This window comes from Sporobolomyces salmoneus (assembly GCF_050403485.1).
Source record: "Sporobolomyces salmoneus JCM6883 DNA, S_salmoneus_JCM6883_v1_ctg4, whole genome shotgun sequence".
NCBI lineage: Eukaryota > Fungi > Basidiomycota > Microbotryomycetes > Sporidiobolales > Sporidiobolaceae > Sporobolomyces > Sporobolomyces salmoneus.
In genome coordinates, this window is record NW_027481159.1 from 463,523 (window position 1) to 489,297 (window position 25,775).

Genomic DNA, 25,775 nt, shown 5'->3' on the forward strand with positions numbered 1-25,775 from the left:
GCGTTCTTTTCTCGTTGCAATACTCCGCATCATCGCTTTCACGTATAGCTTTGAGATTTCGTTCGTTAGAGAGAGAGAGAGAACACGTCAGAGGAATGATCGAAAGGGAGAAAGTTTGCGAAAGCACGTCTCTCCTCTCCATTTCTCCACTTCTGTCGCGACGACGAAGATGCCGACTTCGACAGCACACGAACGGAGTCCACTGTTACCGAATACGACAACACCACGGATAGTTCACACTCCTCCACTCGTTAATTCGACTTCATCATCTTCATCTTCCATCTCGTCTCTCACCGCTCGACCATCACCAGTACCTCTCTCTTCGACGACTCCATTGAACACAGCGGCCGGATTGATCTTGACCGAAGATGATATCGCGATCGAAGGGATGGTATTGGCCTTGTTGAAGGAATTACAAGAACGAGGTTACACTCTCCCTCCCGGTTTACCGACCCTACCACCGGATATGCCACTCGATGAGGCAGAGGCGGAATGTACTTTCTTGAGGAAGGTGTTGACGGTAGAGAGACATCGGAAAGTTTTGGATAAATTCTTACCAAACTTGCTGCTCAATTCGCCAGGAGGAGGAGGAGGAGGACAACCGACGAGTGGGACGACAACAATGATCAGCGGACATAGTTTATCGTTTCATTCGGGTTCAATCTTGGCGACGAACGCGACGGCCACGAGTAGTCGAACGAGTTCTTCATCATTGAACAATTCTTCTTCTTCGGCTCCAGCTCGTCCTTCTCCCCTCTCTTCCCAAACTCTCGATACGACCGTCATCACCTCCCCTTCTGCTCTATTCCTATCCTCCCTCCTTTCGCTCCTCATCTCGCTACAAGCCGAACCGAGAGGAATCGTACAAGAAACGGATCGAGGCGTCGATGGAGAATTGAGAATGTTCAAAGCGAGAAGGGAACTAGGGGAACGGCTGTATGCCGTAGTAGAGGGATTGTTGGACTCGTACCTCGTCAGTGGGGATGAACAGAGGGAAGAAGAAGAGGAGGAGGAAGACGCTTTGGTCACTTTGTTGTTTCACGATTTCCCGCTCAATTACGACTCAATGGACAGGGCGACTTGCGGTCAGTCTCTCCCTCTCCTCGCTAATCCGCTGAGCGACGCTGACATGCTTTCGTTCGATCAGCGATCGATTTACTGCTCAATCTCTCGTCGTTCCCGTTCGTCGAGGCAGAAGATCTCGTTTCACACCCAGTCGTTCTCGCTTGTACAGAATACGTCTGGCGTAACGGACTTCTGCCGCCTCCGAAGAAAGGTCAATCTTTAACCTGGACAGAGTCTTTCGTCAGACTCGATCGATTTTCAATTCCACGGCAAGTCTTCCTCTGTTCTCTCAGCCCAACGTCAAATCGAGCTGATACCCAAGTATATTATGTAGGATTCTACACTCCCAGAGCTATATCCTCTCGACTCTACACGCCGCCATCACCGTTTACATCTTAATTTTCTCCGCTTATTCTCATTTCGATTCCTTCAACGCTCTCGCTCCCGACGCCCCTCGGACACTTCCGATACAGCATGGGAGACCGGAGAAGACGTGGAGTATCTTTACCGGGTTGGTGTGGTGGTTGTGGGTCGCAGGAACGCTCGGTTGGGCTGGAGAAGTCGGAAGGGCTTGGGTAATTGACGATTCCGTTCCATCATTTCAGTGTCGACGTGCTGATGGTTTCGGCTCGTCGCTACGCAGCTACATCGCGGACCAGTTCCTTCTCTGCCTCTCTCGCCTTCGACTCTGTTACCACTCCTTCATCACGCCCTCGTTTTCGTCTCCCTCTTCCTCCGAGCCGTCGCCTTCTGGATCGCAACTCCTCGACGCCGTCCTTCGTTCATGCTCGCTACCTCTCTCTCCCTCCTCGCCTGGTCCGTTCCCTTCCTCGCGGCCTCTCGAGTTCTCCCTCAAAACTCTCCCGCGTTCGGAGCTCCAACTCATCAACAATGGCAAAAGATCCGAGACGGTCGTAAAACTCGAGACGTAGGGTATCGACCTCCACCGAAAAAAGTGCCCGTTTCACATCGAGCTTTAAGGAGTCTCGAAGCGAATTTAGGAGGATTGATTCAATTCGCGACGTATTTCGCCGTATTCGGAGCTTTGACTCTATGGAGTTTGAGTGGAGAGATTGATTATCCCGGAGTTCTACTACAAATGTTACATTTCCCTCTCGTCTTCCTTTCTTCCTCCGATGAAACGTTCACGACAAAAGGGAAATCGACCTCTCCAATCGAAGCGCGTACCTCACTAGCCTTCACCCTCGTCCTCGGAGTCGTTCTCGCTTTTTTCGCCGGAGGACGACCTTCAATTTCCCCTAAACCGATTTACCCGCTCCATCCTCTCACTCCTCGACGAGAACTCGACGATCTAGACGGTTGGGATCGGTACGGACGTGAAGTCGCGTTTCGATCTCGAAGAGAACGATTAGCGATCACTAGATACTTCTCGTTCGTCCCTCCCGTACCGTATAACAGTAACCTTCACGCAACGAAACCGAGGGTAGGTCAAAGGAGACTTGAGTCGTTGGCATCGGCATTCTCGACTCCTCCTTTACCTTCTCCCTTGAATCTGTTCGTTCCTTGGATCGAATTGTCAAGTTTGGTCGTCAAGAGGTTAGGGGGAAACGATCGAGCGGCGAGGAGGGTGCAGGAGGTCGGGAGGTTGTGGGTTTGGAGGATTGGGATTAGTCCGCTGGGAGGATGGGCGTTAGGAGCGAAAGGAGTTAGACAATGGAGAGGGAGGGAATGAACACGCGAATATTGTACTGTACTCATCCATCCATCAAATGTCGAAAGCATTGTTGTAAGAACTTCTTTGTTGTCATTTGTACACAAACAGAAACATCGAACAAAGTACTACTACGAAGTTGCTAAGAAAGTGTCAATCGAGAGACTAAGCTGTACTCCTCTTCCCCTCTCGTTCAGCTGCGAGGATTCGTTCCGCTTCTGCGTTCGCACGAAGAGCTTCTTCGTCACCTTCTCCGTATCCAGGTAACCTCTCGTTTCCCGCAGCACCTCCTCCTCCTCCTACTGATGACTGTCCACTCGAACTAACTCCATCCCATCCTGCTTCGTCGAAGGGGAGCGACCCGGGCATCGAAGAAGGATTCTGCATGACTGATGGGGGTAACGGCGTCAAATCTTCCGCTTGATTGGTAGCTACTCCTCCTCCTGCTGATTGGGAAGATCTAGGACGTAATTGACCCGAGCTAGGTCCGTTTTTCCCGACTCTCGGTGCACCAGTTTCCGCGACGGTTGGTTGAGGAGGTGACACTCCCACAGGAGGATGAGGTACTGGGTAACCGTGCGCCGATTGAGGGGGAGAGAATCCGGCGCCGAGATCTTGAGGAGTCGGGGAGAGATTCAAGTTGTGCGAAGGCGAAGGGGAAGAGATCGAGCTGTGACGAGGAGGGAGAGGAGGGGCGGGATCGTCGAAGGGTGATTGGTGGGCGGGGAGAGGAGGGACGGATCGTTGATGAGGTTCGAGGGAGCCGGGAGTTCCAGGAGTTGCGGGAATCGTATCGAGAGGAGGAACGAAGTGGACGTGACTTCCTGAAGGGGAGCGAGAGTGGGGTGCGGAAGCGGGAGTGGGCTCGTCGGTACCGAGTTGAGAGAGTTGGTCGGCGTGAGTCGCACCGAAAGACCTGGAGATCAGAAAATCGTTCGTGAGGAGTCGAAAATTCACTCAGATAAGTGAAGACTTCAAGAACCCACCTCGTATCGCTGTGATCTAACGAAGATGCATTGTTTGCAAGCGTAGGAGGGGCACGAGGTTGCCAGTCGCTCAACGCGTGTTCGAGTTCAACTTTGATTCGAGCCGTTCTCTCTTCTCCCTTGTAATCTCCCTCGATTCCATCCGTCTCCATCCCTTCGATCAACAACTCTCCATACGAACTGACGATCGCGAGTTTCTCCCCAAGTTCCTTCTGAGCCGCGAATTGGAGTGAGAATGATTCGTGAAGTTTTTGACGTTTAAGCGCCGAGAAGGAGGATTCGAAAGTTGCGATCTCCGAGTCGGCCTGCGTGAGCTCAGTCTGAAGAGAGGCGATTTGGTCGACGTTCTTTCCGCGAGAGTCTTTGTCCTTGATAGTTTGCAGTTTCGTTGCGAGAGTCGCTCGGTTCTTGCGACGATTTGACAAATCGTTCTCAAAGTTGCGCTGCAGCAGAATAACAGTCAGCTACTGCTCAGTGCTCTCTTCGTCGAGGAGCGAGACAAAGCGAGCGAAAGGAAGAGAACTCACGACATCCTTGAGGAGAATCCGACTCTCCTCGATCTTCGTCGCCGCCTTCGCTTCCAACTCGCTAATCTTGTACTGCAAGAACGCCGCGCGATCAAAGATATCGATCACGTCCTGTCCTGCATCCTCTTGAGACCATTCGAAGAGATTCTTGCTCGCTAATCCAGAGTTTCGACTCAAGTTTGCGAACTCTGTCCCGACTCCCTTCAACGCACGAACGTACAGTTGTAACTTGAGGGTTTCAGTGTGTCGGTAAGTCAAGGGTGTCGTTTGTTGTCGTCTGTTTCGATAGAAGAGATGCGTCAGAGGGCGGTGCAGAAAGAGAGGGGAGAGAGAGGACTTACAGTGAATTGAGGTCCTTGGGTAGCTTCGAGAAGAGCTCTTTACCAGAAGCGAGCAGTTGTGAGCCTTTACTAGGTTGTTCTGACATGATGGTGAATGAGTGAGTGAGAACAGGGAAGTTCGTCGCAGTCTTCTCGCAGTTTACGATTTCTAAGCACTTGGCGTTTAAAAGCTTATTCGCGGTTTGGTGGTCAGGAAGTCGCTCGTACTCGCGGCAACGATAAACTCGAAAACATAAGGAAAACAAAACTTGTAAAATGGTATGTTTCGTTTGACATTGCGAGTCCGTTATTTACAAAGAGGCAGGAAAAAGATTAGAGTATAGGCAGGGCGATTCCAACAAAGAGAAGGGAAAGAGAGAAGACAAGGGACACGGATCAAGCTCAGTAGTGAGTTCCCGTCGTTCCAGCAACGTTGTGCTCGAGACCGGCTTTGCCTTGAGTTTGTTTGATTTCACCTTCTACGACCTATGCGACGAGTCACCGAGCGTCAGTATCTGAGGGGAGTGGACGGAGGAACAACAAGGAAAACGAACTTTGGTCGGGTTCTTCGTGGCTTTGCCGATCGCGACGTCAATCTTGCCTCCGATCTAGAGATAGAGTAGGGTGAGAGGTCAGTACGATAGAGGCGTGGAGCGTCATGGGCTTCAGAGGACGAACCTTGTCAGTCATCGAGGGTTTCGCAGATGCGTCGTGGTGGGTACCGTGAGTTCCATGAGTCCCGTGAGCTCCATGCGTGGTATTTCCGGTGTCTATCTCATACAAGCGTCGTCAGTAAGACGTGCAGGACTGTTGAAGGGAACCGTCTGGACTTACGAGGTCCAGTGTCTGGTCGCGAGGAAAGAAAAAAAAAAAGGTGGGTTAGCTCTGCTCGAATACTTGCGCATATTGTGCGGTACTTACGGGTAGTTCCAGTGGTCGTGTTGTGATGAGTTGGGTCTAGCGAAGAGGGAACCAGGAGAATCGTCAATTTCTACTAGCTCGAGCGAGATCGCAAAGAGAAAACGTACGAGTTGCGTCGTGGGCGGCAGTTCCAGGGACTGGAATATCGATAGCAGCGTCTATGTGAGGATGAAAGGGAGAAAAAGGAAGAGTAAGAAAGAAGACTGACTCTTGCTAGCGATTCCTCCAGCTCCGGCGCCCGTCGAGGAGTGAGTCATGTTGTCTGGAAAGACGAGTGCCAGGTCAGTATCGTCATCTTGAGCATCTGAAGTATGTGTAGAACTGACGGTGTCCATGAGCGTGAGAGTCTAACGCAGAAACAGAGGTCAATGGAGCTTTCTCGTTTGAACGTGATTGGAAAAGGGTGGCTTACCAGGCGCTACTGTTCCCGAGTGACCGTATCCGGTGCCAGTCCCAGAAGTAGGGTATCCTGCTCCGGTAGCTCCTGCGTTTCCGTAGCCAGGAGTGGCTTCGTTCTCGTCTAAGGAGAGACATGTATTAGCTCAGAATTCGCAGCCAGTGTTTCTCGAGAGGCTTACACATCTTCTTCTCGCGGTTGGCTTCCGTTCCCGGGACTGAGGAGGAGAAGTCAGCCATGAAAAAAGCAGACTGACGTGAAGACTGACTCTTAGCAGCGATTCCGCCCGGACCAGAGGGGTGAGTCGACGAGTGGGTAGTGTTGTCTATTGGGATGTCTGAGATCAGCTGAACGTGCAGAAGGACACTGAAGATCCATTGAAACTTACGATGTCCTGGGGCGTGCGAACCTAGTGAAGAGCTTTGTCAACATTTCATGACCATCGCAAGAAAACCCTGACGGGCGACTCACCATGTGCGACACTTCCAGGTTGTCCGTGTACCGGACCAGTTCCTGTGGCCGAGTGACCCGCACCGGTGTTGGTTCCGTAACCGTGCTCAACTGTAAAACGAAATCTCAAGTCTCTGCCTTTGCCCTTCGATGGATCGGATCGACTTACGCTCCTTCTTTGCCTCGTGCTCCTTGGTCCCGGGAACTGTCGGAGGAGAACGATCGGAGGTCAGATTCAGAGACGACAAAAGAAGAGAGTAGGTAACTCACTCTTTGAAGCGATTCCTCCTCCAGTTCCTGTAGTCGACGTGTTGTCTACGAGATCGACGACGACAAACGTCAGCTTAGAGTGACGTCGAAAGAGGGTTGAAATGGGACTCAACGGTGTCCAGCGTTAACTGGGTTTCCAGCAGCATCGTAAGCGGGTGCGTTCGTGTTGTGGTGAGTGTTGTTTCCGAGCATGATTTGACGTTTAGATTGGTTTGTGAGAGGTGGAGGGAAGAAAGAAGAGAAGAGAAGAAGGATCGAGCAAGCGGACGAGTGATCCAAGCCGCAGCTCTTACCTTAAACCGTTTCATGATCGTCATCTCCTCAAGTCTTGACCACCTGACCACGCGCAGTAAGACTTGATTCGATCGTATCGCGCACGAAGCTCGTGACGGAGAAGACGTAAAGTTGACGAACGCCAGACCCCCCAAAGTGAGCATCCAATAAGCGCGGGAGAACTCAGAGGTGTGAGCGTGCGGAAGAAGTGACGGTGCTCGTGAAACTCCACATGAATCGGAGCGCGGGCGTTGATTGGCCAAAGTAGCTCCTTCTGACTACGGCGTAGGTCGTCACAAGTGACACAACTTGGTGTCCTCGAGATGACATTCTCCAACTGCAAGATCCAATTTTCACTTGCGTATCATCTCCGGAGTGGAGAATGTGCGGACTGGACATACCATAGAGCCATCGAGCGTATATCAGCTACGCACTGGAGCATCCCAATGAAGAGAGCAGCCGAATCGAAAAGAGGCGAATTCTTGAGGTTGATCCGAACCTGTCGAGGTTTCACCTTGGATGCGGGTAGTCGTGAGCGCTGCCGAGTCAGGACATCCACGGAGCGGGAAGTACAGACGATAATGATTCCTGAGCGAGTAAAGGCGTGTACGGAGCGCAGAGGTCGAGACGGGAGGAGCTGATGCGAGACGAGGGAGGTGAAGAAATCGACGATTTTAGTTCGCTTCCCGAGATTACTCGATAGCTGTATCGACGCTGATATAGTGCCTACATCGATTTTCCTCAGCAGTGTGCGTTGTCCGAGCGAGAAGGAAAAGCCACCGAATTTGCGAAACTTCCGACCGTCGCTTCCAGCTGTGCAAGCCCTCCTTGCGGCGCGTTGTGCCCTGTAGCTCGAGTGCTATGCTTCCTGATGCGAATGAGCCTTGAGCGGTGTAAGAACGGGGAAAGGTGAACCGAAAGTCATCGAAAAGTATCGGAGAGAGTTACAGGGGAAACGAGTGGTGATGAATCGGGTGGCATGTCGTAGGTCCTCTAGCTTCCTGAACTTCTCGTCCTTTCGTGAATGGAGGTGTCGATCGAACTAGAGATGATGGGAGGAGAGAAGCCGCGAATGAATCTTTTTGGGTTGGCTCCCGATCTCTCGCATCCGACGCTTAACTCCAGCTGTACAGCATGCTCGCTACTCGCCAAGCTCTCCGATTGACCGCCCAAAAGCAGGTTTCGCCCTCGATCGCCGCTTCGGTTCGATCTTGTCAGTTTCCTACCCTCATCTCTACCGAACATCTTCGCCTCTCCTCACAGTTGACTGACTCTGCCATTCTATTGTGATGGGATAGTCTCGGCTGCTACTCGTGCTGCCCGAGTTTCCGCCCTCGCTGGTGTCCGAGCGACTCTTCCTCGAGCTGCCGTCTTTGCCCGTGCTAGTGAGTTCTCTTTCCGAATAGGGCACGGTACGGGAGCTCACCGAGTATTTTGAGAATGTAGCTGGACCCGTCCGAACCTATGCCGCTGAAGCCGGAGGAAAGTTCTCGAGGAAGCTTCCTCACATGAACATCGGGTGAGTCTTCTCCTGACTCTCTCTCGCTTGTCAAGCTTTGCTCACTCCTTCTCGTACTGCACAGTACCATTGGTCACGTCGAGTAAGCCTACCAAGTCTCTCGTGCTTCGCACGAGGCGATACTAACATGCTTTTCAATTTCGTCAGTCACGGAAAGACCACCCTCACCGCTGCCATTACCAAGGTTCTCGCCGAGGCTTCTGGAAACGGAAAGGTTATGGACTACAACATGATTGACAAGGCTCCTGAGGAGAAGGCTCGTGGTATCACGATCGCCACCGCTCACGTCGAATATGAAACCACGTTCGTTTCTTCCTTTTGCATTCTCACTCCGGTACACGAGAGCTGACACTCCTCATGTCTCTCAGCAACCGTCACTACGCTCACGTCGATTGCCCGGGTCACGCCGATTACATCAAAAACATGATCACTGGTGCCGCTCAAATGTGAGTTTTCTCTCCTCTTTGCTCTGTCTCTTGCTCTCATGAAAGGCTGACGAACGAGGATCGCGATACAGGGATGGAGGTATCATTGTCGTTTCCGCTTCGGATGGTCAAATGCCTCAAACTCGAGAGCACTTGCTCCTCGCCCGTCAAGTCGGAATCAAGAAGCTCGTCGTCTTCATCAACAAGGTTGACCAAGTCGACGACCCCGAGATGCTCGACCTCGTCGACATGGAGATGCGCGACCTCCTCTCAACCTACGGTTTCGATGGAGAAAACACCCCGATCGTCAAGGGTTCCGCTCTCGCCGCTCTCGAATCCCGAGACGACAAGATTGGAAAAGAAGCGATCCTCGAACTTATGGCTTCCGTCGACGCCTGGCTCGATCAACCTCCTCGTGATCTCGAGAAGCCTTTCCTCATGCCCGTCGAAGATGTCTTCTCGATTCAAGGTCGAGGTACCGTCGTTACTGGTCGTGTCGAGCGAGGAACTATCACCAAAGGTGCCGAAGTCGAGATTGTTGGATTGGGTCAATCTTTCAAGACTACCCTCACCGGTGAGCTTTCCCCGTCTCTCCTTTCCCCGTCCTCCCTTCGCTTAACTCGGTGTCTTTGAGAACAGGTATTGAGATGTTCCACAAGGAACTCGACCGAGGAGAGGCTGGTGACAACATGGGAGCGCTTCTCCGAGGTATCAAGCGTGAACAAATCAAGCGAGGAATGGTTATCGCCGCTCCCGGTTCCGTCAAACCCACCCGAAAGTTCGAGGCTTCTTGCTACATTCTCACAAAGGAGGAGGGAGGACGATACACCCCCTTCATGAACAACTACCGACCTCAACTCTTCATCCGAACTTCCGATGTCACCGTCGGACTCACGTTCCCTGAAGGTACCGAGAACCCCGACGAGAAGATGGTCATGCCCGGAGACAACATTGAAGTCGTCGGTGAGCTCGTTCACGAGATTGCCCTCGAAGTTGGATCCCGTTTCACCCTCCGAGAGGGAGGAAAGACTGGTGAGTTGTCCTCTTCTCAACTTTGGCTGTCTCGCCGATACTGATGATGTCTCATTCTGTTCCCTAGTCGGTACCGGTATCGTCACCAAGCTTTCGGGATAAACCACAAGTTTTCCCTTCTAAATAGACGTTTCTCCTTTCATTTTAACGATTTCTCGCAACCTCCCCAAAAGAGCTCCTCTCGTGCCTAGCTCACATCTATCCTTCTACACCATTATCTTCGCATGTATACCTCTCTCGCTCACCACGCTATTGTTCCAGCTGATCGCAAAACTCCCCACTCATTCTCCTCTTCTCTTCGTCGTTCATTTTCCCCTACCTATTCTCTATCTCCCGTATATCGTAGCTATCTTGCGGTATCTAGTAACTTGTGTATTATATGACTTCTTGAACCCAGCTTCTCCGAATTTGCCAGTGCGAGAGCCGGCGTCGGAACTTCAACTTGAAGGTCTCGTTTCTTTTCTCCATTTCCATCCGATCTGCCGACTTTCGACCTCCGCATCATCTCTAGAGCTCGTTTGTACTCGGATCAGCTAGCTCTCAGCACAGGTTAGCCTCTGCTCCTTGGTGTTCCTCAACCGACTTCATCTCATTGAACAATTCCAATCTCCGAGGCAGCGACGACACAGAGCCCTCCTGTAGCTATTCAGATCGGCTACTGAGACCTGCTGGAAAGATTACAGAAAATCGGACACGCTCTAGGGCCTTCAGGGAAGTAGAAAGATCGAGAAGCAGGATCTAGCTTGTTCTCGTGAGTCTACTTCCGCTTCCTTGCTGGACTCTCCTGCGCAGGGACTCTTGATCCACTCTATGAGAGTCCCTCGAGCGTGTCCCACTGACATGCGGTTGAATTGAACCATTCTCGCAGACCTCAAACCCTCGTCTCCTGCGGGACGCTTCGAAATCTTTGACTGGACAGTTCGAGTGTGTCAGACAAGAGACGACTACGAGTGAGGCGAACCGGTCATTGGGTTTATCTTCGAACGAGGTCTAATCTGACCTCGACTCCCCTTGTCTTCAGCAACAGTCATCCTCCATGAGCGCTTTACGAGATTGGAACGAGATCAAGGAGCTCCTCGAGTCGGACAAGATCAAACAGCGAGCGGAAGGAATCTCACGATGTCGCGAATTCCTATCGTCGAAGCGAAATTTCAAAGCTTTCAATGAAAACCGCAACTATTCGTGGCTCGAGACTCTTCAAACCTTATTCCACATCGTCATTATCGAACGCAACGCTTCAGTATCGAAGAAGACCGCGGCAACCGACAGACGACTCGATGAGGCAGCTCAAATGGTTCGATGGATCGCCGAAAAAGTTCACCGACTTCTGTCGAGAAAGGTTGCCAAAGCGTTGATCAATCACCTCACTCAAATGATGGCAGTCAACGGCAAGGTTCAATCGTTCGCCCTCACCTACGCGAAGGCTCTTCGAACCGTTCTCAGCTATCCTCCTCATCTCGAACACCTCGACGAACGACAATGGACCGACATCACGATGCTCTGCTTCTCTGCTACACTCGGAGACAAAGTCAAGATCGGTCAAGATTTCGCAGATTCGGAGGCGATGGACGTCGACGAAGACGATTCGAGACCAGGGGGAGCGCTGAGAGCCGATTCTGACGATGAATTCGCCCTTCCTACAGCACCGAAACGCTCGGCAGGTCCGCTCGAAATCGAACTCGTCGGTTGTCTCGAAGTCGTCTTTCGATCAAACTCTTCCCCCTTCGTCACTTACGCCCAAGCCATCTTTCGCAAATTCCTTCGATTCTTTCGAGTCTTCCCCGTTGAAACGACTGCGCATCTCCCGGCACTCGTCGCCCTCAATCGAGCACTCTCTGAACTCGATCTCAACGATCAAAGCTCGATGCGTCGACTCGGACCTCACCTCTGGACTCCGATTCTTGCCCTGTGGTCGACGAAGAACGCGTTCCTGAAGGAACAAGTCATCATCTCTCTTCGTTACCTCTTCCCCTTCGTCATCCCTTATCAACATCCTCACAGATCGACGAACGAACCGACGGTCACGGCTCGAGCGAAAGAACTTTACGACGCAGTGTTGACGGAACCGCTGATCAGGTGGAGGGAATCTTACTCGCTGGATCTCGATCATCTCGCTGTCGGACTTCGAGAGGACGAAGACGGAGAGAGGAAGGCGTTCGACGGGAAAACCTTTCGCCTCGGATCGGGATTTGACGAGAAAGACGCAGTCGCGTGGAGTGTCGCAGAGTTGGGAGCAGATGCATTGGCGAGGATTTACGAAGTGACGGATGCGACAGAAGGAAGAGACGAAGCTGGATTGAGCGATAATGCCAGAGGAAAGCGAAGAAAGGTTAGCTCTACTTTCTGAGAATCAGATCCGATGACGAATTCGCTGCTGACTGAAACGTTTGATCTACAGATTGAGGATCCTCTATCTCTGCTTCTCGAGTCGATCACCGACATCACTCAGCCGACTGCCGTTTCGATTTCTCGCCTTCAGATCCTCCTCTTCCTCGTCGATCGAAACTGGCAATCTCTCGACAATGAAGCTAGCCGACGCATTCTCTCCACTTCGACTCAACTGCTCTCCTCGACTGTCGACTCTCAGATTCAATCCTGGAACCTGCTCGTCATCGGGGCAATCGCGAGAAACGGCCTACTCTCTTGCGAGACAACAGAGTCTACCGATCAACGCGAGAAAACGAACCGGCAGAAGAAGAACGGAGGCAACATTCCAGCAGAGACGTGGGATCAGATCTGGACTCTCGTCCTCCGCAAGGTTGCGATCGTTGAAACCTGTCGACCAGCCTGTCACGCTGCGAACATCCTCCTCGCCCATGATCGAGCATCGTCTCCCGTCGTCGTCGAGGCAGTCGAAACTTTCGTTCGCGACCTCGAGATTCAAGGACCCAACTTCCCCTCCGATTCCGTTTGCCTCTTTCTCGAATGGTGTCTCGCAATCTCGGCCTCGGATGGTCGCCTCTTCCGGCTTCACTTCTCCGACAAGCTCGTTAGCTGGCTCACCTCGTCTTGGAGACCTCTCGAAGGAGTTTCGCGGTCTCATTCGTTCGGTCAAGCTCGTCCTCACGCCGATCCCCTCTCGCCTTCGGGCCTTGTTCTTCTCGTCGCTCGTCTTACCCATTCTCCAGTCATGCCTACCTTCATCCAACCGACTTACGTACCGGATTGCGCAGTTGGATCTCAAGCCCTCGATCTATGCGAGACGGCGCGAGTACGAGATTTCATCGAAGCTCGAGTTCCTCCTTATCATCGAAAAACCTCCGGCTGGCGAACTCCTTCCTCTCTCAGCGCAACTGGAGGAGCGACATCGGAGGAGACCGAACAGATCAGACAGAGGAGGTTGTCGGCGTGGCTCGCAAAGACGCTCGAAGGGTTTATTCAAGACGGAGAAGTAGGAGGAGAAACTCATTGGACCAACATGTCTCTCGAATTGGCTCGAAGACACCTCGACCTTGCGACTATCACCCTCAGCGTCGAAGGGCTCCTCTCCCTTGGATCGTTGTCGTCATCGTCGAACCGTCCTCAGAGTCCAGCAGTTCGAAACGCGAACTCGATCATAACTCGACTCGCCCCGACTCTCGCTCTCAGGAAATGGCGACCAGCGGAGAGAGCTCACCTCCTCCAGGGACTCGACCTCGTCTTTGCTCCGATCAAACAGCTCGTCGATATCGAATACCCCGTCTTCCTCGAGGCTGGTCCAGCGTCCGACATCCCTCAATCCGCACTTTCCTCTTCTCCTCTCTCCGAATCTCGACCTCGCATCGAATCCGGATCTGACTTCGAATCACCTCGCTTCATTCTCCTTCGAACCATTTGGAAGATTCCGAATACTCGTGAATCTTTCGAAGAAATCGTTTCCGCTCTCCGTTTCATTCTCGGCGCTGTCACTCAGACTGAGTCGTCCCCGACTTCGACTTCGAACGGAACCATGAGTCAAACCCCCTCCACTCAGGCCTCTCAACGACTCAAAGAGATCGAGTCAACTCAGAAGAAGGACGAATTCGACGACATCAAGGTTTCGAACCGAACGGCTCAATCTCTCGGACCTTCGATGACAGCTCGACGCGCTGCTCAAGCTTACATGTCGATGACGATTCGAGGCTTCGTCTCAGCCGAGATGGCCCTGTCAGGATCGAACGGATCTGTGAGGTTGACGGAAGTTGTCGAGGCGATTACTTCGTCGGAAGGAGAAGATGGGCTCATCGTCGCGGAGCAAGTTCTCAAAGCGATCAGGAGTGGACTCGTCTCGTTGGGACTCGCACAATGTGATTCGATCCTCACTTACCTCGGAAACGACCTCCTTCCCGATTATCGCTACGCTCGCGACGAACGGTTCCACCTCGTCGCACTTCGATTCCTCTACTGCGTGTCGACAACCTGGATCAAGGCAGAAGGTCCGACAGAGGAGTTTGGAACTCTTGCTCGACAACTCTGTGCGTTCTACATCAACGCCTTGCGCAAAACGGTGCTCGCATCTTGGAGAATTCGACTTCAGGTGAGTTGGTCTTGTTCGACCTCATCCCATTGTTGACTCGAGCTCATGACTCTATCTCTCTTGTCAGCTCATGGCGCTCTTCGACGAGTATCTTCGTGTCGACCCGTCGTTACACTACTGGAAAGTCGGAAACGTGCTCGTCGTCTCGGATGGAGGAATGATCATCAGTCCGAACAACATCATTCCGTTCATGCTCGCCGACTCTGATTTCCGAGTGAGGTTCCGAGCGTCGTCTTCTGCCCCTCGACTATTCCAAGTGTACCACGAAATCGGAATCGCCGGCCAACCGTTGTTCGAAGACATCAAATCGCATCTTACGTTCAACCTCACGGAAACGGAGCAAGTCCTCACTCAAGTTCTCGCACATGCGAATATCATGATCGCCTCTGCCGCTCGCCGTCGGGGTCCCTACGATCTCCTCCTCGACATCGCCGCGAAGAATCCCGATCTTCGAGAATCAACCATCGCCTCCCTCACGGCAGTCTCGGAACGTCTCGGTCTCCCCTCTCTCTCGTCTCTCTACCTTGAATACGCGCGATGTATCGTCTGGGTCCCGATGAAGAACTTGAATGGTCTCCCTGAAGGTGAACAAGTCGGTTCCGACTTTCTTCAGCAACTCCAGTTCCGAGCGGCCGGATTCGCGAACCTACGAGACGCGCGTCGAGCCGATTTCAAGAGGACGGCGAGCTGGTTGCTCCAGAGCGAACATACGGAAGAAGCATTCAAGACTCTCTGCGCGACCGTCAAGATCTCGCCTCAAGCTGGTCGACTCGCTTGTCTCGCCGAAACGGTAGCTCTCGTCATCATTCGACATCAAGTCTTGCTCTACTACGACCCGAAGATCCCCGTCGACACGCTTCGAACCCAACTGAACCTACTCGCCGAAGGAGCTGGCGCCGGAGACGCTCATCTCGCAGAGAAGCTTCTCTCCTCGATCGCGGACAACGTCGTTACGGAGACTCTCGCCGAAACGTTCGAACAGAGGTGGAGACACGATCAACTCCTTCCTGCACTCGAGACGCACGACAAAGTCGCAGCCGAAACTTTCCACGACATCCTTCAACTCTCGGAGGACTTCACCTTTGGCCACGAACCGCCTCCTCCTTTCTACTCCTCAAACCAGACCGTAGCAGCAGCTGTACTGTTCAGCAAGGACTATTCGGTCTTCAACAAGCCGGCCGCAGTCTTCTCGATCGTTTTCAACTTTCTCGCCAAAGTTCGTTCGGCTCAATTCGTCTTGCAGAAACAGAGGCGACTCCTCTCTCTCTCACTCGCCTTGGCGCTAAGTCATCGCTGCGTCAACGAAACGTCAATCCTCGGAGCGCTTGGACGAGGTCTCGTCGACCTCTTACCTCAAATCGATCTCCTCCCTCTTGTAATCCCGATGCTGAGGTGGTCAATCGAACGCTGGTTCTCCGACGTCACGGCGAACGAATCGGAACACCCAGATCATCGAGCACTCTCGGACCTACTCATACGGGCAGCCCACGCTTCAGAACAACTTCGACAAGCGTTCGATTCCGATCCGAGGATTGAAAGTTTCGCCAATTTCCTCGACGACGCCCTGAGACGACTATGTGGACTTCGAGAGGAAACGGCGACTGAGGCTTGCATCCTCTGGCCACGGGACATCGTCGAAACCTCGACTTTCGCACCTTCGGAGGTTTACGCCGCTCTCGCTTCTCCTTTCGCCCCGATCAGCAAGTTCGGATTCGTCAAGGCGCTCAGAGGTCGAAAGGATATCCTAGAGAGTCCTGAAAGAGGAAGAATCATGTGGAGGTTGGTGCAGTCGGTGAAAGAAACGGAATCGATCACGTCGGAGCAAGGTCTCGCGTTCGCCGAACTCCTCTCCGAATTGGGAGGTCGAATCGAAACGCCCGGAATCGTCGAGTTCAGTCACGATGAACTCGTTGCAGAGGATTACGAGGCTCCGATCGAGAACGAAGGAGGAATTCAGCGAGCGATTCTCCGTCATACCCTCCGACTGCTCAAGGATCAAGACCGAGAAATCGTCTCATCCGCTTTCAGTACCGCCAAGCTTATACTGAGCGTCTCCGACTCGAAAGATCACCTCAAGCCGCCTCTGTTTGGTCGCTCACTCGGACCATTCGTTACTTTCCTCTCCAATCCCTCCCTTCTCCGTCCGCAAGATCTCCGTCAACGTCAAACTCGATCACTCGACGAGCTCGGAAGACCAGAGTGGATCGAACAAGCTGAAGATCACGATCAATGGATTCGAAACTTCGCTGAACTCGTCGCAGAAGTTCGAGCGGAAAGCGACGGATTCTACGCTCAACTCGTCCCGTTGATCAAGTCGAGTTCTCGATTCGCAAGCACAATCATTTCGAACCTCGTTCACTCGATCTTGCTTCAAGCCTTGTCGTCAGGAGACCTCGACGTCGAATTGGTCATTTCTCGTTACTTCGAACAACTCCTCCGAGCGAAATCGACAGATTCTCGAACGCTTTCCGTAATCGTCAAAATCGCCTCGCAACTTCGTCGTCACCCTCGAACCGACTCGTCAATTACCGCGGCATCTCGATTCGATCGTTGGCTCAGCGTCCCGTGGGTCCTCCTCGCCGACGGAGCTGTCAAGACTCGCGCCTACCTCGATGGCCTCCTCTTCCTCGAACTCGCTCACGAATACGAAGGACTCTTCTCCACCCGAACGAAGCAAGATCAAAGGACGATTGAACAAGCGCAAACCCTCCTCTACGAAATCTACTCAAAAATCGAAGAACCCGATGGATTCTACGCTCGAGAAAGCGACGACGTTCGAGAATCTCTCGTCAGTCGTTATCGTCACGAATCTCGATGGACCGATGCATTCCGAACCTATGGAGCCCGTCACGAAACTCAATCTCGTTCACTTGGAATCGTCGACCGCGCTTCGACTGCTGGAGTCGTGTCTTCGTTGTCCTCGTTCGGATTCAACCGTCTCGCAATGTCGATTCTCCACCCCGCTCAACTCGAGGGAACTCTACAAGATGGCGATATCCCGTTAGACCTACCTTACGAACTCGCTTGGAGGACGGATGTCTGGGATCTACCGATCGAACGACGAGCGGCCGACACATCGAGTGCAACACTCTATTCAGCTCTTCAGGCTTCTCGACCTGGACGCCCCATTGCGATCGCTCAAGATGTCGTAAAATCATCGCTCGTGAGCGAGATCGGAAAGTTATCAAAGGTGGATCTGAGCCTTCCGAGCCCAGATTCGAAAGTCGTTTCGACTATTCTCGCCCTTCGAGAGGCTCACAACCTTGTCGACCTCGGTCACGGCGACGACATCTCAATCAACCGACTCAAGAATCTCGCTCAAATTCCTTCTGATGGCTCGTCGTGAGTCGCACACCTTTCTCTCCCTCCCCCCCTCGTGTCCCGTCGCAGCTCTGTCTCTGTAGCTAACGTCAAGACTCTCCCTAGATTCGAACAAGTCGAACTCGTGCTCTCGACTCGAATTTCTCGACTTCGTTCCGTTCGACAACAAGAACGACTAGAAGCGGTTGGAGATGCTTTCGACTCGCCCATCTACTCGATCGTCAGGGACCAAGAACGAGCTTGTTTGATCGAATTGAGTCAAGCCGCTCGTCAGGCAAATCGACTTCAAGTTGCGCTCAACTCGATCACAACCGCGAACACTCTCGTCGAGGACGTTCAAACCATCGAAGTCGATCGCGAGCTCGCTCACGTTCTCTGGAAACACGGAGAGCACACCACTGCGATCACTCTTCTCAACAAGGTTCATGAACGATCAGGGAAACGCGATCCAACGATCTGGGCTACCCTTGTCAGTAGAAATTCTCTCCTGTCTTTCCTTTGCGTGAGCTGACTTCCGACACATCGAAATGTAGGGAGAATGGACGGGAGAAGCACGAGTTCGCAATCCTCTCCAGGTACTCGAAGACTGTTTCGATCCCGCAATCGCTGCTCTTAGTTCGACAACTTCGCCTCTAGATCGAGCTCGCGTCTACAAATCGTTCGCCAAATTCGCCGATCAACAGTACGAGGAACTCTCGAGAGTCACGGAAGAGAAACGAGCTCGATTCGGCGCCTATCATCGTCGCAAGGCCCTCGAATTCGAAGCGGTGAATCGATCAGGCACCTCAAACAGCGGAAGCAATTCGCTCGACAGTTATCAACTCAAGAAACACAAGGAAGACGCAGAAGGTCACCTGAGGGAAGACCAGCAACAACTCGAAGAGTCTGAACGTACGACTATGAACATGCTCCGTCGAGCTCTCGAGAACTACGCCTTCGCCCTCACCGAATCGGACGAATCAAACGACGAGGTCTTCCGCTTCTGTGGTCTCTGGCTCGCTCACGCAGACGATGAAGCTGTCCACAGTCAAATCAAACCTCTCCTCCCGGCGATTCCTTCCCACAAGTTTGTCTTCCTCTCCTACCAGCTCTCTGCTCGTCTATCGCTCTCAGCTCGTCCGTCGACCTCATCCAAGAATATCCGCCGACTCGTTCAACGCCTCTGTCGAGAGCATCCCTTCCACGCTTTCTTCCCCGTTCACGCCCTTCGGGACACTCCCCTTCAAGGCAAAGGTTCTCGTCGCTCTTCCTCCGTCAACGCCCAGAAGATCGACTCGGCGAAGAGCTCAAGAGCGCAAGCGGCGGCAGAAGTTATCGAATCGGTCAAAAGCGACGAGAAAGTTCGAGGAAGGATCGCAAGTCTCGAACTCGCATGCGATGCATACGGAGAATGGGCCGCCTTCGATCTCAAGGCAAGCTCGCACTACGCGACTGGTGGAGTCCTGAAGAAAGGAGTACAAAGAATCCTACCTTCGATGCGAATCAAGAGCAAGCTCAAGAATCAACCTATTCCAGTCTCGACCTTTGACCTCCCGATCGATCCAACCGGAGTCTACCCCGATTCATCGTTCCCTTCGATCGTCGGATACGAAGACAGGTTCGACACGGCAGGAGGGATTCATCTTCCAAAGATTGTTCTTTGTATCGGTAGCGACGGGGAACGGTACCGTCAACTTGTAAGTCGTCCCCGCTCTCTTTCTCCTTGTTGCGATGTGCACTAAGACATCTTTGCAAACAGCTCAAAGGAGACGACGATCTTCGTCAAGATGCCGTTATGGAACAAATTTTCGTCCTTGTCAACAAGCTCCTCGTGCAAGATGTCGAAACTCGTCGTCGCAGGCTTCACATCCGTACCTACAAAGTCATCCCGCTGCAAAACTCACACGGTCTGCTCGAGTTTGTCGCAAAAACTTCACCCCTCGGTTCGTCGCTCAGTCAACTCTACAAGTCAGTTTTCTCCGTCTCTTGTTCTTGGCTTTCACCCTACTGATTCCCATCTCTGCGTGTACTCAGTGATCAGCCATTACTTCAGTCCGCCCGCAATGAGCTGGGTGCTATCGAAAAGCTGAAGTCGAGGATCGACCCCGAAACTCTCAAACAGCAAAAACTCGAGACGTTCAACAAGATCCTCCAGAGGATACCTCCTCTCATGCGACATCTATTCTGGAAACGACAAAAGGTTCCCTCGTTGTGGTTCGACATGCGCTTGAATTACTCGAGGAGTGTCGCAACGACTTCGATGATTGGTCACGTCCTCGGACTCGGTGACCGACATGTTTCGAACATCTTGATCGACGAATCGACTGGTGAACTCGTGCACATTGATTTCGGTATCGCTTTCGAACAGGCAAGCCTTTCCTTGTCTTCTTCGCCTCCGAGCGTCCACTCCGCCTGGTGCTAATAGTGGTCGCTCATTAGGGAAAACGATTACCTATTCCCGAACTCGTTCCGTTCCGGCTCACTCAGAACCTCATTGACGGCTTCGGATCGAGTGGAGTCGATGGCGTTTTCAGGAGGTGTTCGGAAGAGACGCTCAGGGTTCTACGAGATCGTTCAAACATCCTCATGACGATCCTCGAAGTCTTCAAGCATGATCCCTTGCAAAGATGGTACGCTCTTCTCGCTCCCTTGGTCTTTCGCGGCGCGCGCTCGAAGCGCTAATCTCTTTCTGACATCGTGTAGGGCCGTCTCGTCAGACATGGCGAAGCGTGTACAAGGCTCTGAAGATGCTGAAGGTATCGACGAATTACCGGACGACGCCGATCGAGCCCTTTCGATTGTTCGTGGAAAACTTGATACTCGACTCAGCGTTCAGTATTCGGTAAATCAAGTCATTCAAGAAGCGACGGATCCTCGCAACGTTTCTGCTATCTTTTGCGGTACGTTCTGCTTCCTTTCGTGTCGTGTCCTCGTGACTGGCGACTAAGTACCTTCTGTCGAGCGCAGGTTGGCAGCCTTATCTCTAAACGCCTCTTCCATACCTTTCCTCCCTTCGTACTCCTCGCAACGCATTTGTGCTTCTGGTTCTCTCTTTGTACTGCTTCAGTAGATTACGCTACGCAATTTTCTTCCTTCTCGTCGTTCAATCAATCGTTGCGCTTTTTCGCAAGTGAATATCCGCGTGCATTCCAGTTGAGGTCTTGGCGCTCCCATGCCAGTGTCTCGAAGTGCCGGGCGTGAAAGGGACGGACTTTTAACGGCAAAACAACAAATCAATTGGAAACAACAGAGAAGAACTAGATGAAAAGAGGGATGTACCTCACTCGCAGGGTATCGACAACGGCAAGGAGAAGAAATGGGTATATACGAAGAAGAGAAGCGTGAAGCGCGTAGGGAATAACCGTTCATCATATTCCAGTTCGAGCTTGAGCTTGGATCGATTCAAATCCACCGCGTTCGATTCGAACGGGAGGTCGTTAGGGCGTTGACGTACTTCGTCGGCTTGGCGTAGGGTTGACAAAGGGTGACCCGGTCGCCTGCTACTAGCTCCAGCGAGAATTTGCGATTCAGAACTTGTTGGTTTTGCTTTTCCTCAAAGCGACCTGAGGACGAAACCAGGACTGTCAGTCAGTACTCACTTGAAGCAGGGTCAATCCGAGAGATGAGCAAGCACGTACCTTTGTCACCCTGTATTGACCGGCCTCAAACGTCCTCTCGTCTCTTCCAGGCAGAGCGAGGAAGGGGGTATGACGAAGTCCATGCTTTGGGCACATGTGGTGATGAGTGTGAGAGCGAGGGAACGACTGTGAAAGGAAGACGAGGTAGGTCAGAAAAGCAACAGGCTGACAGGAAAGTCACTCACGAAAGGATTCGACCAAGCGTCTTTTTCGATGTCGAGGGTGCACTTTGCTGCTCCTTTCGTAGACTTCGGCAGCCCGTGTAGTTCTTTGGGCACCTTCCCTTCGACTGGCTCGAGAGGAAAATAGAGCGAGGCTGTCGAAGTGTCGGACGAGGTAGACGAGATGGACGAAGCTTGAGAACAACGGCGTTGAAGGAATCCGAAACCCATGACACCTTGTCGCGTGAAATTCGAGGATGGGAAAGGAAGAAAGGAGCCTTGGATCCACCGGAGAGGAGTGGAGCGAGGTCGCTGAATGAGCCAGCATCCGTCTTCAGTCAGCACTTGTCAGCTACTTGTGCCGATCGATTGAGCGCGGGCTTTTCGGCCTCCACCCCCCCGAAACTCGGTTCCGTAAGCCGCGTAAGCGGTCTTCGACAGTGCTTCGGCTCTCCGTCGCATCCGAGCGCGAGAGCTTGCGACGTGTAACACAGGCGAGGAAGACCAATCGAAGGTAGAAGTTTCAGAGAATTCGAGAAACGCTTCGAATGTCGTAATTCTCCGTCCTGAGCTCAAGCTGTCACATGAGGCCTGCACACAAACATAGGGAAAGAGTGTAGACCAGATCGAGCTGTACTGGCGGCCGCTGGCGGGTGCAAACGTCGCGGAGCGAGTGCGCACCTTTGCGAAACCGCGAAAACCGTGTTTGCGAGAAGCGTTCTATCCCACGGCTACTTCCAACTACTCCCTTTGGGACTATCGTTTTAGCTGAGGCAACTCGAGTTTCGTCGATGGCGCGGTGAGTCAAACAAGACGTCGAGGCTTTAACGAAGACCGGACGTTATCTTCTTCGCAAGTCTTACAACAGGATATTCGCAACGTCAAAGTGGGTCATAGCCTGGGTCTAGCGAGGGAAAAGTACGATGAGCCGAGGTTCAGACCGCACGGCAGATCAAAGAAGAGGGCAACTCACCTACGTCGTCTGAGCTTTCTCGCCTTTTCGCGCCCTCGCTTCCTCGAAAGCTTTCTCCCATCGTTCCGTCTTGCCGAACACTTTTGCAGTATCGACTGCATTCGGCTGCCCGATGTCGGGATCTGCTCCTCCGTCGAGCAGAGCTTCTACGACGGCTTCTTCGTTTTTGAAAATCGCTCCAGATAGGGGTGATTGTCCTCGATCGTTCAGTCGACTGCAACACAAGTAGAAGCGGGAATCAATGAGCCCTGCGAAGATCAAGCACGGGGAACAGGAAACCATTCCGCCAGGAGAACGAAAGCTAGGAGGAAGGGAAGGAAGGAGAACTGACTTTGGGTCCGCTCCATGCTTCAGAAGGAGCCGCACAGCCTCAATATGTCCATGATAAGCTGCTAGCATGACAAGGGTGTCTCCCTTGCTATTTGTGAGGTTCGGAGGTAGTCCCGCTTCCAGAGGAGGTTGAAGGATGTCGACGGCGCCTGCTCGAGCGGCATCGAAAAACTAGAGATCACGCAGAATGTTCAGTGTCGTCAGCACTCTCGTAGCACAGGCGAGGTGTGAAGGGATCAAGACGACCGCAAGTTGAATGATCTCAAGGTTTGAAGAGGAGGAACACACCTGTTGAGCGTAAGCGATAGCTTCCTGTGATAATCCCGACATATCGTCTCGAGTATCGGCAGCGAGCTGAAGTGGTGGGAAGCGAAGGAGGAGTTGAAGACGACAAATTCGACCGATCGAGCTTTGCACTCTTTCGTTTCGCAAGCTCATCACGCTCGTCGAGACCAAAGACTGACTGGGAAGCGCTGCAGTTTCTCGCCGTGAGCAGGCTGATTCGAACGCGCGAATCCTCAGCTCGTTGACCCGGAACGAGAGTCTAAAAGAATTCCTAGTAGGGTGATAATGACAGAGGACAAGGAAGAACAGGGGGGATAGCGAGTACAACGCGAGAGAAGAGAACAAGGAAAGGATCCTGGAGAAAGAGAGAGAACGACGAGAAAGCTATAGGTTGACCTTGCCTGCGTCCTTCTTCTTTCGCTTCTCGACCTCCTTCTTGCGAGCTTGAAGTTTCGCAGTCTAGTCAGCAAGAAACAAGTCAGTGAACTGTCGAATCAGACTTTCAGAGAGAAAGAGAATAAGCTCACCTCTTCGGCTTTGCGATCTTTCGAGTAAACCATTTTGTTGTACAGCTTCTTCTGTTTACCCGTGAGCATGATACTCGCGAGTTGCTCTTCTTGACTTCTCGATACCTTCTTGGGTCCCTTGGCCTTTTCAGCGGCAGCAGCGTCCTTCTTGACCTTCTTCGATTCGGCCGCGAGTTCAGCTTCGAATACAGCAGGTGCGACCCCTCGTCCCTCGGCTTCGAGTTCGGCAGCGTGTCGGAGAGCGTCGTTCGAAGGATCAAGGGCGGCAGCGAGGAGTGCTGGTCGTCCCTTCTTGCCTGAAGCTTTCTTTGTCGGTGCGGATTCCTCCTCCTCCTCTTCTTCCTCGAGATCTTCTTCATCGTCGTCGTCTTCATCTTCACTACCCATCTCGACATCTTCTCCATCTTCAGCTTCCATCGGTACGTATCCACCACGTTGTCGAACCTCGTCGTCGTCGACGAAGGGAGACAAATGAGGAGGGAGAACCGATCCAGGTTTGTATTCGTCGGTAGGAAGGAGAGTCTTGCGGTTGATGCAGTCGACAACCCATTGAGGTTGAACGTACGCTCGTTTTCCGGGGTGACTGGCAGCGGAAGCGGGGAGGACAGGTCGATCGAGAATGTGGTGAGTGATGCGAGGATCGTCCTCCTTGTAGGGAGATCCAGCTCCGAGAACGTCATCCCATCCTACTCGACCTCCGAACGATCGGATGACGAATTCAAGGGTAGGTCGAGTAACTTCTCGCGAGATGTAAAAGTAGTAAGGGCTGAAGAGGTCGGTAGAGGAAGAAAGGGAAGAAGGTTGAACGACCATCGTTGTCGGATCGGACTCGTCGGCACCGGAAGGAGTAGGGAAAACGTCGAGTTCGAGGTTCGCGTCGTCTTGAGCTCCGGCGAAAGTTGCAGCGACGGAATCCGCCTCCTCCTCTTCTCCTCCTTCTGCCTTCGATCCAGTCTGTTGGATCTCGTGAATCTGCTTCCTGACATCCTTCGCGTAAACTCGTTTCTTTTCCTTCGTCTCGCCTTCCTCCTCTTCCCTTCGGTCGACTACAAGTCCCTTTGATCCCGCTTCCTCAAGCAACAAAGCTCCGATTCCAGCACCGTTCTCATCGAGGGCAGCGTCGAGTTTCGGAGGGTAGACGAGGTTGTTGTCGGTGTAGAGTTTGTAGAAGACGAATCCGAGAAGGGTTTGATAGAGTTCGAGGAAAGTGAGCATGATACGGTAATCAAGGTCGGACGGGATCTGTTCACGTCGAGTACGGGCATCCGTCAACGATTACTAGACGACTGACGGAGACAGGACGTACGTTTTGAGTGAACATGTAGGGAACGAGCCAAGTGATGGTTTGACCTTGCACTTCTGCTTGGAAGTAGATACCCTTGATACTGAGGAAGACCTTGCGGAGTGACTTTGTTCGCATGACGTAGAGTTGCCATTCTGCGGCGAGGCGAGAACAGTTGGCGATGATCGAGGCAGGAACGGTTTGCGAAGCGGGAAGACAGGCGAAAAGAACGATGAGGGAAAGGGCGTCGTCGAGATCACGGAGGGAGTCCACAAAGGTGGGGTATCTACCGACGAACGATCTGAGTGAGCACTCGAGAGATCGTTGCATAAAGAGCGCAGGAAAGGGAGAACTGACCGTTCTTTGATGATATGGTCAAGCCTGTAGACAGGTTTTGATTCCTCCAAGTTCTTTGCGAGTGCCCATTCTCCCCTTCCTACTGCCTTGCTGAGCTTCTTCGCGAATGCCTTGTGCTCTCGTAGCTTGTCAAGAACGGGTTCGTGTAGAAGATATTGAATATCTTTGGCGTAGTAGAAAGATGCGGGAGCTGAGGATCCCTTGTTCGCCTTTTTACGGTTACGAGGTTCACGAGGGTAGATACCTGAGCAAGAGCAATGCGTCAGTCAGCTTGTAAGATCTTTCGAAATTATTCTGCAGAGAGGAAAGTCAACTCACCCTTCAGAATACACAGCCGCCTGAAATCACCAAGAGTACATTGAAGCTTCTTGATAGCTTGATTACGGGTGATGTACTACTCGCAAGAGAGGCGACAGTCAGCGGGAAGGAACCAAGTTGAAAGAAATCAGGAAGAGAAGATCTCCCATGCAACAGGGCTGTCACGTACGTTCTTTGAAGCACCAGCTTCTCCCTTCTTCTTCATACCATTGTGTCCACGAGGTGCCGTTCGTCCCATCTTGTGTCGAAGTT

At 52.5% G+C, this 25,775-nt stretch overlaps 8 protein-coding genes across 8 annotated transcripts; 3 read left to right on the forward strand and 5 right to left on the reverse strand.

The window, feature by feature from the left end:
* Positions 1–169: 169 nt before the first annotated feature.
* JCM6883_001646 (uncharacterized protein) lies at positions 170–2,758 on the forward strand (the record flags this gene model as incomplete). The annotated part of the gene is made up of 4 exons (XM_076629240.1): positions 170–1,085; positions 1,148–1,334; positions 1,400–1,640; positions 1,709–2,758. 4 exons carry the CDS (start codon positions 170–172, stop codon positions 2,756–2,758), a joined length of 2,394 nt encoding a protein of 797 aa, XP_076490887.1.
* Positions 2,759–2,902: 144 nt separating this feature from the next.
* Positions 2,903–4,677, reverse strand: JCM6883_001647 (uncharacterized protein; the record flags this gene model as incomplete). Its single annotated transcript, XM_076629241.1, has 4 exons — positions 2,903–3,653; positions 3,724–4,166; positions 4,251–4,527; positions 4,592–4,677. 4 exons carry the CDS (start codon positions 4,675–4,677, stop codon positions 2,903–2,905), a joined length of 1,557 nt encoding a protein of 518 aa, XP_076490888.1.
* A 295-nt stretch (positions 4,678–4,972) lies between these two features.
* On the reverse strand, positions 4,973–6,800 carry JCM6883_001648 (uncharacterized protein; the record flags this gene model as incomplete). The annotated part of the gene is made up of 16 exons (XM_076629242.1): positions 4,973–5,056; positions 5,125–5,178; positions 5,249–5,340; positions 5,405–5,416; positions 5,492–5,527; positions 5,599–5,628; positions 5,700–5,753; positions 5,818–5,838; positions 5,904–6,011; positions 6,070–6,105; positions 6,157–6,213; positions 6,277–6,297; positions 6,360–6,449; positions 6,508–6,543; positions 6,609–6,653; positions 6,722–6,800. The coding sequence occupies 16 exons, from the start codon at positions 6,798–6,800 to the stop codon at positions 4,973–4,975; spliced, it is 855 nt and encodes a 284-aa protein (XP_076490889.1).
* A 1,215-nt stretch (positions 6,801–8,015) lies between these two features.
* TUF1 (translation elongation factor Tu) lies at positions 8,016–9,959 on the forward strand (the record flags this gene model as incomplete). Its single annotated transcript, XM_076629243.1, has 9 exons — positions 8,016–8,094; positions 8,180–8,266; positions 8,328–8,400; positions 8,465–8,482; positions 8,548–8,703; positions 8,769–8,846; positions 8,918–9,399; positions 9,465–9,857; positions 9,925–9,959. 9 exons carry the CDS (start codon positions 8,016–8,018, stop codon positions 9,957–9,959), a joined length of 1,401 nt encoding a protein of 466 aa, XP_076490890.1.
* A 934-nt stretch (positions 9,960–10,893) lies between these two features.
* Positions 10,894–20,639, forward strand: TEL1 (DNA-binding protein kinase TEL1; the record flags this gene model as incomplete). Its single annotated transcript, XM_076629244.1, has 10 exons — positions 10,894–12,186; positions 12,256–14,352; positions 14,420–17,694; positions 17,779–18,142; positions 18,207–19,349; positions 19,412–19,620; positions 19,687–20,020; positions 20,092–20,282; positions 20,356–20,552; positions 20,620–20,639. The coding sequence occupies 10 exons, from the start codon at positions 10,894–10,896 to the stop codon at positions 20,637–20,639; spliced, it is 9,123 nt and encodes a 3,040-aa protein (XP_076490891.1).
* Positions 20,640–21,179: 540 nt separating this feature from the next.
* JCM6883_001651 (uncharacterized protein) lies at positions 21,180–21,682 on the reverse strand (the record flags this gene model as incomplete). Its single annotated transcript, XM_076629245.1, has 3 exons — positions 21,180–21,215; positions 21,291–21,416; positions 21,476–21,682. The coding sequence occupies 3 exons, from the start codon at positions 21,680–21,682 to the stop codon at positions 21,180–21,182; spliced, it is 369 nt and encodes a 122-aa protein (XP_076490892.1).
* A 742-nt stretch (positions 21,683–22,424) lies between these two features.
* Positions 22,425–23,084, reverse strand: JCM6883_001652 (ankyrin repeat domain-containing protein; the record flags this gene model as incomplete). The annotated part of the gene is made up of 3 exons (XM_076629246.1): positions 22,425–22,638; positions 22,756–22,925; positions 23,043–23,084. The coding sequence occupies 3 exons, from the start codon at positions 23,082–23,084 to the stop codon at positions 22,425–22,427; spliced, it is 426 nt and encodes a 141-aa protein (XP_076490893.1).
* A 339-nt stretch (positions 23,085–23,423) lies between these two features.
* NOP7 (mRNA-binding ribosome synthesis protein NOP7) lies at positions 23,424–25,761 on the reverse strand (the record flags this gene model as incomplete). Its single annotated transcript, XM_076629247.1, has 6 exons — positions 23,424–23,498; positions 23,567–24,808; positions 24,873–25,134; positions 25,206–25,449; positions 25,524–25,599; positions 25,693–25,761. The coding sequence occupies 6 exons, from the start codon at positions 25,759–25,761 to the stop codon at positions 23,424–23,426; spliced, it is 1,968 nt and encodes a 655-aa protein (XP_076490894.1).
* Positions 25,762–25,775: the final 14 nt, after the last annotated feature.